Source organism: Heliconius melpomene, chromosome 2 (assembly GCF_056956725.1).
Source record: "Heliconius melpomene rosina isolate 202511_hmr_F chromosome 2, ASM5695672v1, whole genome shotgun sequence".
Taxonomy (NCBI): domain Eukaryota; kingdom Metazoa; phylum Arthropoda; class Insecta; order Lepidoptera; family Nymphalidae; genus Heliconius; species Heliconius melpomene.
The window spans coordinates 5,110,177-5,124,677 of NC_140390.1; the positions used below are offsets into that span (position 1 = coordinate 5,110,177).

Here is a 14,501-nt window from a genome sequence, read left to right on the forward strand (position 1 = left end):
AACCGAAGGTCAGCACTCGTATGCCGCAAATTCGAGCAGTTTCGCTCTGGTTGCGGTACATTAGACTTTTCACTTTAACGTTAGAATGGAGTAATCAATGAAATTAAAGGAATTAGAAAAAAAGACAGTATAAATAGAAATAGTTTAAAAGACCATCGTGGTACAGTTAGTATGTCCCTGATCGAATACAATAGTTTTGAGTTTATATTACCAATCGGGATTATTTTTTTTTAGCTTCACGCTGTATCCCGCACATGGCAGGATAGGCAGAGGGAATCTGGTATTAAAACACTCCGTTCCCCACTTTCTGCCGAATTCTGGAGGCATTGCGTGTTGAGTGGCAGAACTAGAGCGAAGAAATGGAAATATAAATGTAAATAAATATTTCACTACCTCGAGTGGGGATCGAACCCACAACCACCGAGTTAATCACGCAAAAGATGACATGAAATTCTACCAAACGTTGTTTTTAAAATTAACGATATAATAAAAACTAATACAATCAGAAAGTATTGCTATTATAACGTACTAAATATTTAAATAGGGTAAAATGATAACAAAAAAAATATTCGTAAATTATCTAAGCGATAACAATTAATGACAAGCAACAACTAACTATTGTCGATTAATAAAATGAACACTCATTAAGTACTAAATTGAAGTGGTCTTAACGAGATTTACATTATTAACATTCAAATTTAAAATATATATTTTTAACTTCAAGCTGTATCTTGCACATAGCAGGTTAGGTAGAGGGAACCTGGTGTTTTAGGACACTCCGTTCTCCATTTTCTACCGAATTCGGGATGCATCAGAACGAAGAAATGAAAACATTAAATATAAATAACAAGATAAATTATGTTTATATAGCTTGTATATAATAAAGTCTCATATAGGTTTTTACTATACTTATTATTTAAATTATAATATTTTTGAACATTTATGACGCAATGAAAACTTAATTTATATATATATAATCGAAAGGTCACTCACTCATCACGAAATCTCAGAAACTACATGTGCTAGGAATCTCAAATTTTGCATAGGAGTTACTTATAGGACGTAGGTGCTCGCTAAGACGGGAATTTGCAATATTCGACTCCTAAGGGATTGTTTTTAGGGTTGAAAGTTTGTATGAAACTTCGTTACTGCAAATGCTAGGAGTCTCAAATTTTGCATGGACGTCACTCATGGAGACAGAAATCAATAATACCGTGGTTCCCGCAGGCGAAGCCGCGATCGGGCCGCTAGTATATTATAATATTTAAATAAACAAACATAAAAAAGCAATAAAACCAAAACGTTGTATATTTCTTGCACAAAATAAATATTTGTTAATTGCTATAAAATAATAAAAACGACATTTTCTTTAGAAACATGAATGAAAACAAAAACACGTAATCACTGCTATACAAAATACTATATTTAAACATCCGTCTAGAGGCAATCCGTCACCACTCAGCTCAACTGTGTATTCAATAGATGTTTGCATGGTATATATGTATCTCGTCTTTGCTGGCCTAACATGTTTCATCATAAATAGAAGTCATTATGCATGCACATGTCTCACCCTATAAATGTGAAATAATATTTTCAAGTGATAACTTTTTATGGAAGGGAAAAACGTTTCGTTACGTAACGCGTAACGGCGCTAGTTTGTCTTGCTTCTTTTTCTCACGCACTCTCTTTCACTCTTAACCCAACGCTAGCCGTGTTTCGAACGGACAGTTCTTTCTCCCCTCCTCATGACTCAGTGTTTAGTGTGCGACAGAACATAGCAAAGTGGGCAGAGGGAACCGGAGAACTTAGTGTTAAAACACTCCGTTCCAATTAAAACTCTCCCGTTCCCCACTTTCCATGTAAAAAAATTTAAAACTTAATATGTATGCGATGCAGTTAAACTTAATAACACCACAGCAATGTTTTCACAGCTGAATAGATAACATTAAAGCATTCTATAATGGTATGCATTGTTGAAAGACTTAGCTCGGAAATAAAAATCTTGTGAAAAAAACCCTAGCAAAAATAACATGACATTTACTGAATTTACATATAATTATGATACATTTTTAATTTTTTTTTCGACTTAGGTGCGACATTTCATTAATATTTTTCAATTCATATTAGACTTTTTAAGGCAGAGGGAACCTGGGAACCTGATTATATTCGATATTAATATGAAAAAAAAGTATATAAACATAATTTTCTAAATTTAAATATTCACTTTATTATGTACATTCACAAATAAATAGCTAGCTAGTACTCTTGTTACGCATGGTTGAAATATTTAAAATACAATATGGTAAAAGGGGGATATAAGAAAAAACAAAAGAATCCCAAATAAAATAAGATTGGGTTGGAAGCTCTTCGAATTTATATAAACGGCCGCCCAATCCACCCTCTTTTTAAAATTGAATATTGTATCTGTCAACTGATTTTGATCACTGACGGATTTTTTAAAGAGACAATATGATTAAAATAATCTTTGCATCTCAAGTTACTGACGCATTAAATATCTTTTATCTTTTGTAAAGGATCGTATAATAAGTCAATTTTGTTTTTGACAAAATAATAACGTTATAACATGCAAAGAGCTCGGTAAACTTTAAAATCACTCTGTATCCCGCAAGCAGCATGGTAGGCAAAGGGAACCCAGTGTAAAGACACTCCGTTGGTAGTGGTCCCGAGGTGTTGCATGTTCAATGGCGTAACACAACACCGCCCTTTGCCTCGACACCAGAGTGAAGAAATGAATTTGCAATTAAATATTTCAAAATGTCCTATTTCTCACACTAAATAAGGCACGCCTAAATAAAGTTTTAGATTTAAAGTTAAATATTATATAAGTTGCGGCGGTATTACAATTAGAGTAGCCCAACTAAAGTTAGGAACTAAGTAAAGTAGAACAGAAATAAATAGTTAAAATAAAAATAAGTTTTAAATCAGACCGAGAGAACGTTTTTTGATGAAGACGAGCAAATACCATCAAGTGAAATTACATTTATGCACATGCAATGGATTATATGTTTATATGTATATATTTCACACGCTTGCGGCTTCGCCCGCTTGTAAGTACTACACAATTATTCATTTTCTTACCTGATTTATTTTTGTCATCTCATAACATTATCATTTAAAGCTAAAGTTTCAGCCAATTCAATAAAAAAATTGTAGCAATTTTGTCAAAACGTTTTTTATTTATGAACCGATTGAAATAAAATAAACACTAAATGTTAAAGTAAAATTTGCCAAAACACAACAGTTAAAACTGCATTTAAATCGGTTAAGCCGTTTCTGAGACTAATGTGAAGAAACTCACAGAGACAAAAATTTAATAATAGATTTTCTCATAAATCTTCCATGTACAAACAGCGATGAGTCATAATTTTATTATTCGTATCTATAGAATAAAATTAACTTGCAAAATGTTAATTAAAAAATCTTCTATTGACAAAACAACAAAATAATAATGAAATTTACAACGAAATAGTGTGTATATTAATTTATTGTTCTAAGTTACATTCTAAAAGACTTTCACCATTCACATTTACTATCGAATCGATCGAGACAAGTGAATTTTTAATATCTTTTTAAACACCAGTGATTATATAAAAAAAAATTCTTACATAATAATTACACAACAAATAGACCTCAAAGAAATCTATTGAACGATATATTTAAAACTATTATATATATAGTATACCTACGGATTATAAAAGGAAAATAGTTAACTGCTTACACTATAGAAAATAATTAAACTATGCTGGTAACAGAGACGACCTAAATCCACAATCTCGTGGGTATTGCACAAATAAAATCAACTATTTTCAAATACCTAGTTCCCAACGGCAACGGTGAGAGTAGTCACTAAACTTAAGTTGCAGTATAAACCACATGTTATAACAAGATTGAAATAGGTGCACACCTAATCTTGTGTACAGGCCGTTTTATGTCTTCTAATGAAAACCATCGCTTATTTTTTTATAACCTCAATGTAAATATACAAATATATTTTTTTTTTTTTATTGTTGATAAACAAGCATTTGTCCGCTATCTAACCTGGTGGTAAGTGACGATGACAACGAAAGTGAAACATGCTTGCCTAGGTAGTGCCTATTCACTCGTTCTCAATTTTACATCATAAAAGCTATTTTTAAGGTTCCGTACTTCACAAAGAAAATAACAGAATCCTTATATATATGTGAATAAACATAAATACGAGTTTAACGTGCATATTAAAAAAGACAAATATGAATAAAAGCTGTTTTTGTAAGTTAGCCATAATCTTTAGATATAATAATATCGTCTCGCAACTTCTTCGTGTGTTGAATTGGTGATGAGTAATCGCAATGTGGTAGTAAGTATATTATTATATGAATCATTCTAAATTTTTACAATAAATATCATATAAATGTTTTTTATACATACATACATAGCTTCACGCTTTATTCCTAGCGGGGTAGTAAGAGAGAACGGAGCGCCAAAGACTACGGTCTCTACCGTCTATACCTCTTTCGCCTCGTCCACTGTCATCAACCTCTTCGTACATGCCCTCCGGGGGATCCTCAAGCTTTTTACGTGACCTTCCTCCAGTATTTTGGAAACTGTGTTTTCGAAGGTCAACCGAGGTCTTCAATATATGTATACCAAAAATCCATTTACATGTTCATTAAGGACACGTAAGCGTGTCCAGCCAAGTTAAAAAACTAAGTATTTTAGGCGAAATATTTCTAGCTCCTTTTTGCTTTTGAGTTTTATATAACTCCTAAACTACTTAATATATCAATTTAGCGCATTTATCGATACCCACTAGCTTGTATAGTATATAAAATTTGTGAATTTAATTCAAACAGTTATTGAAATATTAACGTTTAAAAACCGGCATTTTTGTGACTGACTCACTTACCAAAAACCTAACCCACTTCTAGATGACATAGAAAATTGATATTAGAAACCAAAGTTTATAAAATGTTGGGAAAAATCTGAAAACTGACAATTATAGATAACTATGAATAAAGTAGAAAAAAAGGTTAAGTGTGAAAGTTACATAAAATAAGTAAGAAAATAAAATTATTTTAACAACAACTTCTTTACAAAAAGTTACGATATATCATCAAAAACATAAATGTGAAATGAGAGCCAAGATAAATGTTGAATAAACCTAACATCGATCTCGCCTTCTTCGCCGAAAAAAAAATCGAAGAACCTATATAGGTATCAAATGCTGTATTCACTTGGCACTAAATTACCACTAGGGACGAATCCAAATATAGTATAAGTCTAGACTAGTCTAGTATAAGTCATAGAATATACTGACTTGCAAATATAATAAAAGTAAAACTATAGTCAAACATATACATTAAACTATAGTCAATATTAGCAATAATAATCGATAATTGAACAACTAAGTTTACATATTTCGCTGCAGTGTAAATATTTTGACCTAAAATTGCTGCAATAGTGTCAATTGCATTTTCCAGACCGGCTTTTTACCCTCTCGTCGGATCCCATTACACGTGGAGTGCGCGCTCTCGACTCGCTTGAACTTGTTATTCACTACCGCGTTATACAACGATTGTTGTTTTTATTTTATTTTTTAAAAAATTCTTACTAGAAAACAACATAATAAAGGTGGTGGTTGGTATTTTTTTATCAGTTTCATTCACGCTGTATCCCGCACGCAGCAGGGTAGGCAGAGGGAACCTAGTGTTAAGTCACTCCGTTCCCCACTTTCTGCCGAATTCTGGAAGCATTAACTCCGCGTATAAATTATATGTTCTAATTATTTTTTCTTTGAATTACAATATAAATATTTATTTATATAAATGTTAAACATGAGAATTGTCGTTTTTCAATAAAATAATTCTCCATAATCGTGACTGTAAGCAATTTACAATAGGAATGACTCGTTCGTTCGTTATAATTATATAATTACTTTAAAAGTATAATTTTAACAACATTTTCGACCAGTACTATCTAATAATAATTATTATGTTAACTTAATGTAAATTAAATATTATTTTAATATACCTTTTTAAATCTAACACGACTGACATAAAAAAAAACGAAAACAAACATTTTCCAGGATAAACTATTATAATCATAAAAGGAATATACAGATTAAATTAAAAAACATTTTAAGCAGTTTCTTTACAATTCGCGAAGTAGACTCCCAAATGGGTCTACCTATCTACGCCACGTCACTTAAAGAGGGAGCATGTTAAGTAATTGAAAACTAAAAATAACACTGTATGGAATAGAGGAGAGTCGTGGAGCAGGAACACAAAGTGGGACTGTAAACACGATCAGGGTATGGGTTCTATTCTCACTGGAGGAAATTATATATTCAATATTTGCATTTTCTTCGCTCTGGTGAGAACGGCGGAAAATAGAGAAGAACTTAATACTAGGTTTCCTCTGCCTCTGCTGAGTGCAGGGTAATACAAAAAAAATATAGTGCCACATTTTTTTTCTAACCTAACCTAACAATATTAATTTTGATGAAACATTTTAAACAAATAAGCAATGTTTGCTTTACTTATTTTTAACGACATGGCAACACTGGAACTAATCAACTAAAAAACAATGTCAAATTGGCTTAAATAAAAGGCTATATTGATATATCGTTGGTATGTATATAGGGAGAAGACCTTTCAAGTATACGGGTTATTTAATCTGTCACGCCCTACATCAGTACTGGGGTAAAGGTTACATTTTGGTTCGTGTTATGTTAGGGAATGTCACGGTGACGTCATAGACAATGAGATCATCTCGCCGTATTAGCTAAAAGGTGTTAGAGAATAGAATAAAAGAACTATTTTTTGAGAATATTTTTTCCACTTCACGTATAAGTCAAGATATTGTTTTTTTTTTTTTTCAATTAACAGAAGAAGCCATTCATAGATTTCGGCGGAACGTGGGGAGCGGAGTGTCTTAACACTAGGTTTCCTCTGCCTACCCTGCTTTAGTAAAAAAACGATGTATTTTTAATAATCATGCAAATTCAACATTCTTTGGCCCAGCTCAGAATATAAAAATAATAACATTACATTGTCCTACATTTTGTACCGTCAAACAGATACTAGACACAGGCCGAAATCACATTTCGCCTAACTAACCAGACTCGGGAAACTGTCTAGGGAAAATACATACATATATTTTAGATATATTTTCTCGACTTTTCATTGTTATACATATCCAACTGGGACCATATGACAACGGACATAGATAATGTACCTACATTTTTTAAAAGAATAAACTAAATAAATCAGCTTCACGCTGTATCACACAGCAGTAAAGACAGAGTGAAACTAGTGTCAAGACACTATGTTTTCTTCTTTCTGCGGAATGCTTCGAGGCATTGCGTAATGAGTGACGGAACTCAGAAATGAAAATATAAATTTAAATAAATATCAATTTCAATTCCTCGAATAGGGATCGAACCCATGACCAGTCGCCATTACAGTCAAACATTTGTTCCCCTGCGGTACGACTGGCCCCATAATTACCATTAATATATTTGTAAATTGATAAAGTTTTACTCATCAATATCAAATATAGTATAATTAATAGATGTAAAGCTTTAGTTATACAATTATACATCTATGTATACTCTCACACTGTAAAAGTAAAAGTGACTCTATTTAATTATAAATACGCATACAAGACAGAACTATGACGATGAAGTTACGTAAAAAAAAGTTAATAGTGTGTTACCATAAGAAATTCTTAAGTAAGAACTTCTCTGAAGTTACATTCAATGTAGTAAAATATTCAAATTGCTTACGATTTTTTCATTCAGTAATAACAGTAATAATATAGTAAAAAAGATAATAATAAAATAAAAGATAACAATAGTAATAATAGTATTGAACCACAAAGTTCGATGCAGCAGTTAATATATCTTGGACATTCAGAGTGGTTTTAGAAACTAATATAATTTCCAGGTTCGATTTCCACTCGGGGTAATGGACTATTTCATCATCGGTGAAAAGTAAAGTAAAGTCCTAAATGGGGGAGGGAAATGGTGGGGAAGCTATTGCCAAACTATGTAGCTAAATAAATGAAAAAAATATATATCCAGCGATTAGACAAAAAGTAATACTGGTTTCAAGTATTCCACATGTCTCTGTGTGAGCACATGGTGAAAAAAGAAGAATCATTACACTATTTTACCATAAAAGTTAATTTAAAATATCTATTACTTGCTAACGACAAAAACTATTAATTTTCAGTTTAACAGTGTATCTCGTATATAGCAGTGTAGGCAGAGGGAACGTAGAGTTAAGACACACCATTTTCCACTTTCCGCCGAATAGAAGCATTTATAAGTAAATTTATAAATTATCATAATTTCTAATTTAAAATTTTTAATCGTCTTAGTTCCTATACAAGATATTGCTCGCCTTGAATTATATTTCATCGTTATCGTATCGCTTAGAGGTATAGCGTCCGATTACTGATATCCTAAATTTAGAAAATAAAAATAACCTATGATAGTGCAATATAGAGTTATCACTTAGTACGTTCTCCACTTTCTGCCTACAGAATTAGGCAGATAGTGGGGAACGGAGTGTCTTAACACTAAGTTCCCTCTGCCCTCTCTGCTCCCCCTTTCAATTATATTTCTCCGTAAAATTACCTTCTGTGAACCCTTTTGGTATCATCAGCATTTGGCTTAAAGAACAACTACGGTGACAAGGTTGCCGGTACAAATAAAGTGTAAATAAATAATCTATTATTTCTTAAGAAATTTGCTTCACTGGGTTTAAGCTGGTATTACTCGGGCCTGAGATGCCTTATAGAAACAATTAATGTTTTAAGCCACAGTAAAGGACAGCCAACGAGAGACGTGAGGGTTGTTTAAAAAACATTAACGTTATAATTTATAAATATAAATCTGCTTCAAATACGATTTAAGCATTGTTTAAATATTACAACATATATAATGAATGTCACTCACATTCTCAATAAGCTGTTGTTTCTTCTGCAGCTGCTGCTCCTGGCTGCGTAGAGTAGCTCTTTGTTTCTCAGCAGTACTGCTTAGTCGTGACAGCACCTCTTGGTCGTGCTCTCTGGCCGGTGATGGTGGAGCGCTTGAACCTAATTTTAACCAATGTTTCTGTATTGAGAGTATGCTTAAAATCGAAGTAGGATTTGGATCCACGACTGCCAACACTTTCAGGTCAGGTTATTACTTTACTAGGCTTTTTTTATCATTTCCTTCCAAACGAATAAAAGATGGAGATCGATCAGATTTGCTTTGTCCAGTCAGGTCGTAGAAACGAAAACGTAATATATATATATATACAAATATAAATAGATATCATCCTACGAGAAAATTCATATAAAAAACAATTAAACTACTTTTACAAAGTTAAAATTAAACATATAAAAAATATTAAGCAGGCTTTATCTGAATTATCAATAAGGGTTGACTCATGTCACCATATTTAAACATATGACGGAACAAGGAACACCCGTATACAAAAACGGAAACGGCTTCGCACAATTACTTTCATACTAGTGGATCACCTGAACCTCGCTTGTAAACATTACGCTTTCTTCGGCGATATGAGTGAAATTATTAAAATTAGTTTCTATAGCATTTAGTTTTTTTTTTTCAGCTTTACGCTGTATTCCACGTGTAGCAGACAGAGAGATCCTAGTGTTAAGACACTCCGCGCCCTACTGTCGCTAAATTATAATTCTGGAGGCGTGTTAAGTGGTGGAACACGACAGCGCGCTGTGCCTGGACACCAGAGCGAATGAAAATAATTAATATTTCATTTCCTCCAATGGGAATCGAAGTCACAATCTGTCGCATTCATATTATGTTTAATTATTACATGACTAGCGGACGCGCGCAGCTTCGCTTGCGTATTTAGGAGTGAATTCTAATAACCCATGAAACATGTGTTCAATGAAATATTTTTAAGAGTCTAAATTTCAAATTTTATAAAAATCGGTGGCGATTGTAAGATTTTTCCATATAAACTTTCAACCCCTTATTTGCACCCTTAGGGGGTGAATTCTAGAAAACCATGAAACATATGTTCAATTAAATATTTTTAAAAGTCTAAATATCAAATTTTATAAAAATCGGTGGCGATTTAAGAATTTTCCCATACAAATTTTCAACCCCTTATTTGCACCTTTAGGGAGTGAATTCTAGAAAACCATGAAACATGTGTTTAATTATATACGTTTAAGAGTCTGAATTTCAAATTTTATAAAAATTGGTGACGATTTTAAAAAAATCTATACAAATTTTTCAACCCCTTATTTACACCCTTAGTGGGAGAATTCTAGAAAACGATGAAACACGTGTTCAATTAAATACTTTTAAAAATCTAAATTTCAAATTTTATAAAAATCGGTGCCGATTTAAAAAATTTTCCATACAAACTTTGAACCCCTATTTCACCCCTTTAGGGTTAACATTTTTCAAAATCCCTTCTTAGTGGATGTCCAGATTACGAAAGTAAACTTTTGTCCAAATTTAACGTTTCTACGCACAGCGGTTACGGCTTTGCGTGCGTCTTACCTCAATCAGTGAGGACAAGTCCTTTTATATATATAGATTATTTTTACTATGCCAAATTTCGTTATATTTAGTTCTATAATACACACAAACAAACATACAGAACTGTTTTTATAACATTAAAGATGATTTTAAGAAAACTTGTTTTTAATTACATACCATCTGCAGGCGAATTTACAGTTCTCCTTAAACGTTTGTTTTCATCTTGTAGACGTGCGACAGCCGTTACTAGCTCAGCTGATTCCGTTCTCCATTGCTGTTCGATATCCTCTATTTCCTGAACAACAATAAATAAAAAAATATATATAATTTACTTTTTTTGTACATACATATTAAGTTAAGTTATTCAAAGGGCGCAGGACCGGACGGAGTGGCGATAATTATGCCCCAGCGCCAGGACAACCTCAAAAATTACGGTACCTACATATTCAAAAATATCATACATCACTCAACTTAATTATATTTACTTGAGAAGTTAAATATTTCCTGTTACTTTGCTCATATAACATAAAATACACAATAACATAAGACATTATGTAATAATAAAATGAGTAAAATAAAAAAAAATGAATGAAAATAAAATTCAACATAGAATCATTCAGTAATAAAAACAAGGCATCCTGAAACTAGTGAAGTTGGTCAAGGTACATATTACCAATTATATTGCATCTGGTTGAAATTTTAACTATATTGCAGTAATCATTTAGATGATTTGAGTAAGAGAGTTGTAGTTTTTATTAGCGGTTCGCTATATATACATTCAAAAATATTTTTAGGAACTCATTATAATAAAATGCTATTAGAAAAAAATGTATCATATTTTATGCACTAAATAATATGTAAGTTAATACTTTTATTTAAAAAAAACTGGTTTTTATTGTATGATTTTACTGAATTTTAAAACTAAAATGGAATATATGGATTGAGTGATTTACAGCCAGTGCCTCTAAACTATGCTTCATACAAACTAGGGTGTCACTGTAGCGCGACGGTTGTGGGTTCAATCTTCACTTGAGGGAATAAATTATTATTTATTAATATTTTCATTTCTTTGCTCTGGCACTAAAGCAAAAAGCCCAGTGTTGCCACTCAATGCAGCAGAAGCCCACCATTCTGTATGTGGGATATAGCATAAAACTGATTTTAATTTGATTCATACAAAATGATAACTTTTTTAACTTGCCACTGAATCCCACATAAAAGGGTAGGCAAAGGGATCCAATGTTAAGACATTCCTTTTCCCAGGTAGTGTTTTTAAATATGTGTACTGAGACACTCCTACTTAACAGTAGAATAATCATATTCTTATCATACTATTAATCATAATCATACACTTAAGGATACTCTATTTAAAAAGGTGATGTTATGTTAGTAAAGTTAAAGCATAAAGAACTAATTGATCATTTAAAATAATGTGATATTATAAATCATTATTCTACATGTAGCAGGGTTTGCAGAATGAGCCTAGTATTAAGACCTTCCACTCCCCATTTTCTGATGAATTCTGTAGGCATTGAACATTTTTACCTCAAAACCAGAGGAATCAAACCCCTAGCCTGTCACTTTTACAATCACATGCTTATGCCGCTATGCCATAAATGGCCTCATTCTTCTATATCAAATTATATGTGTAAGTAAATATTGTGTAATAATAAGTGTAGTATAATTGTGAAAAGTTGCTTAGAATCTTGGTTGTAAACAACCATTTATAAAATTTATGTATATGTAGAGACAATTTTTTTTAATGTCTTTATCTTGTTGTTATTTAAAATAAAAAATCATTTGAAACTCCATTACAAAGCTGATAAAACTTTACAAATATGTAACATATTCATCTAATTTCAAAGAAAATTTCTGCAATTGGGTATTGTTACTTATTGCAAGGACATGGTATTGGTATTGTGGCTATTGCCCTGACATTTTTTGCCCCACTATAAACATGGTGTACGTAAGTGGCAGTCCAAGTCTTATAGGGGATGCCGTTGCAATATCATGTTTTAATTGTTGGTACCTTCCACGGTAACCAAGTCTGGACTCTTCTAGTTCAGCCTCCCAAGCCTCATTATGCTGTAGTGGTCAGAAGGACCAAAAGCATACTCAGTTCAAAAAAAAAATTGTCATTTCTATGCAATTTTATAATTCAAAAGTAATTATAATAGCCTAATTGAGTAAAGAATATTTTGATTTTATGCTTCATATAATATGCCTGATATAATAGCCGGATAAGTAGAGAGGACTTACTATTAAGCCTCTCTATTGTTTTCAAAATATTGTTACCCAAGACTTAAGTACTGTTTCTTATCTATTGTATGTTATATTTGTTCAATATATATACATAGTTATCCATTATCTTGGCAATGATAATAATTCGGAAATAGCTATGTATGACATTGGTGTTTTTAGTAACTCTCATCTCAGTTAGCAGCTTACATTAAAATAGTTATTGTAATTTACAGACGTTAGTTTGACACAGTATCCCTAGCAGCCAATTAAACCTACAGACATTAGTGTATCCTAGTAAAAAGACTATCCACCACAATTTTTTTTTTTTATGTTACAAATTATTGCCATGAGTTCTGTTACTCGATTACTAGAGCTAGGATATAAAACTTTCTGAATGGGATAGAACCCGAAAGTCCGACACTGTGCCACAACAACCTAACTGTGAATACCTTAGAAATTGATCTAAGAAAAAAGAAACTGATTGATTGATGTCAGTTTGTTATCTTCTTAAACAAAGATACAGTAAGTCCAAAAAGTATAGCAATATCTTATATACAAATAAAACAACAAAGATGTATATAAAAGTAACACAAAACATAGCAAACAAACTATTTGGAAGGATTATTGTTTTATTAAGTTTGTACATTTATTATTTTGTGTATATTACTTGTTTAACATAATTATCGTGTTATTTTAATTACAAAGCAAGTTTATACTTGATTTGTTAGTTATCTAAAAAAATAGATTTAACTTCATTTTTTTTCAAATTGTCTAATCTTCAACATGCAATCCAATATTTAACCAAACACTAACATTGTTACTGGCATATCATTTTGTGATGTTCACTTTTTATATAACACTGAATATATAGTACAACTTGAATTGTTATTACAATACCATAACTCTCCAAGATCACATTCACAAAATAAATAATGTCAATTAATGTTGCAAATTATGATAAATTTGCTAATTTCGTGTAATACAATGCATTAGTAAATGTTGAAACTATAGCAACTAGGTATTTCATGTTTTTATACGTACTCATTCAATCACCAAATAACAATGACCTCTAACACTTACCTTTTCAAATCTTTGCCTATATTCTGCCTTCTCGATTTTGTCATTCTCCAATTGTGAGATTTTCGCAGTTAATTCATGCAATGCTTGGTTCTCTTTTTCGTTTCGCACAGCCAAATTTTCTAATAATTCAAGCGCATTTATCACTTTAGGTAGCAGAGCTGTTACGGCTTCAGGGCCGTATTTCTCGATAATTATTTCACATTCCTTTCCAATGTCCGATGCTAAATCGTAGACATCAACAACGGTAACTTCGTCATCAAAATCTTGCATTTTAGCGGAAAATCGTCTGCGGTACGGCATTTAAAATCACCTTAATTTCACTCCACCTCACCGAAATGTTATCTTTACAGAAAGCTATCCACCTTTCGCAAGTGCGCCATTATTACTGAATTTTACTTCTGTCAATTTATTCGTCTTACATTAAATAGGGATGTCAAAAATTAATCGAATAGAATTGTTATGCATTTTCGATTCATCATTCTATATTCGATGTCGTCATGTCTCGGTATTTTTTACAATGGAAGAAAATTGAGTATCACGCAGCAAGTATTTTTTTTATTTTTGGAATTTAAGAACGAATGTTAAAACTCTTCACTTTCAGTCAGAAAAATAGGTTGATCGACTAAAATATATTAATGTTGATGGTCGTTCAATT

At 31.9% G+C, this 14,501-nt stretch overlaps 1 protein-coding gene across 9 annotated transcripts in view; it reads right to left on the reverse strand.

Annotated features, from left to right (window-relative positions):
• The window catches only part of Rilpl (Rab interacting lysosomal protein like), a 28,603-nt gene extending 14,358 nt beyond the window's left edge, over positions 1-14,245 (reverse strand). For 8 of the 9 annotated variants that reach the window (XM_085197505.1, XM_085197542.1, XM_085197561.1 and 5 more), the window contains exons 1-3: positions 13,847-14,244; positions 10,703-10,820; positions 8,963-9,102 (exon numbers count right to left, since the gene is read on the reverse strand). In XM_085197505.1, coding sequence (XP_085053631.1) covers positions 8,963-9,102; positions 10,703-10,820; positions 13,847-14,146 — 558 coding nt within the window. In that variant the 5' untranslated portion in view covers positions 14,147-14,244. Of the gene's footprint in view, positions 1-8,962; positions 9,103-10,702; positions 10,821-13,846 lie in introns of all 9 variants that reach the window. The other variant, XM_085197513.1, reaches the window with a different exon arrangement.
• Positions 14,246-14,501: the final 256 nt, after the last annotated feature.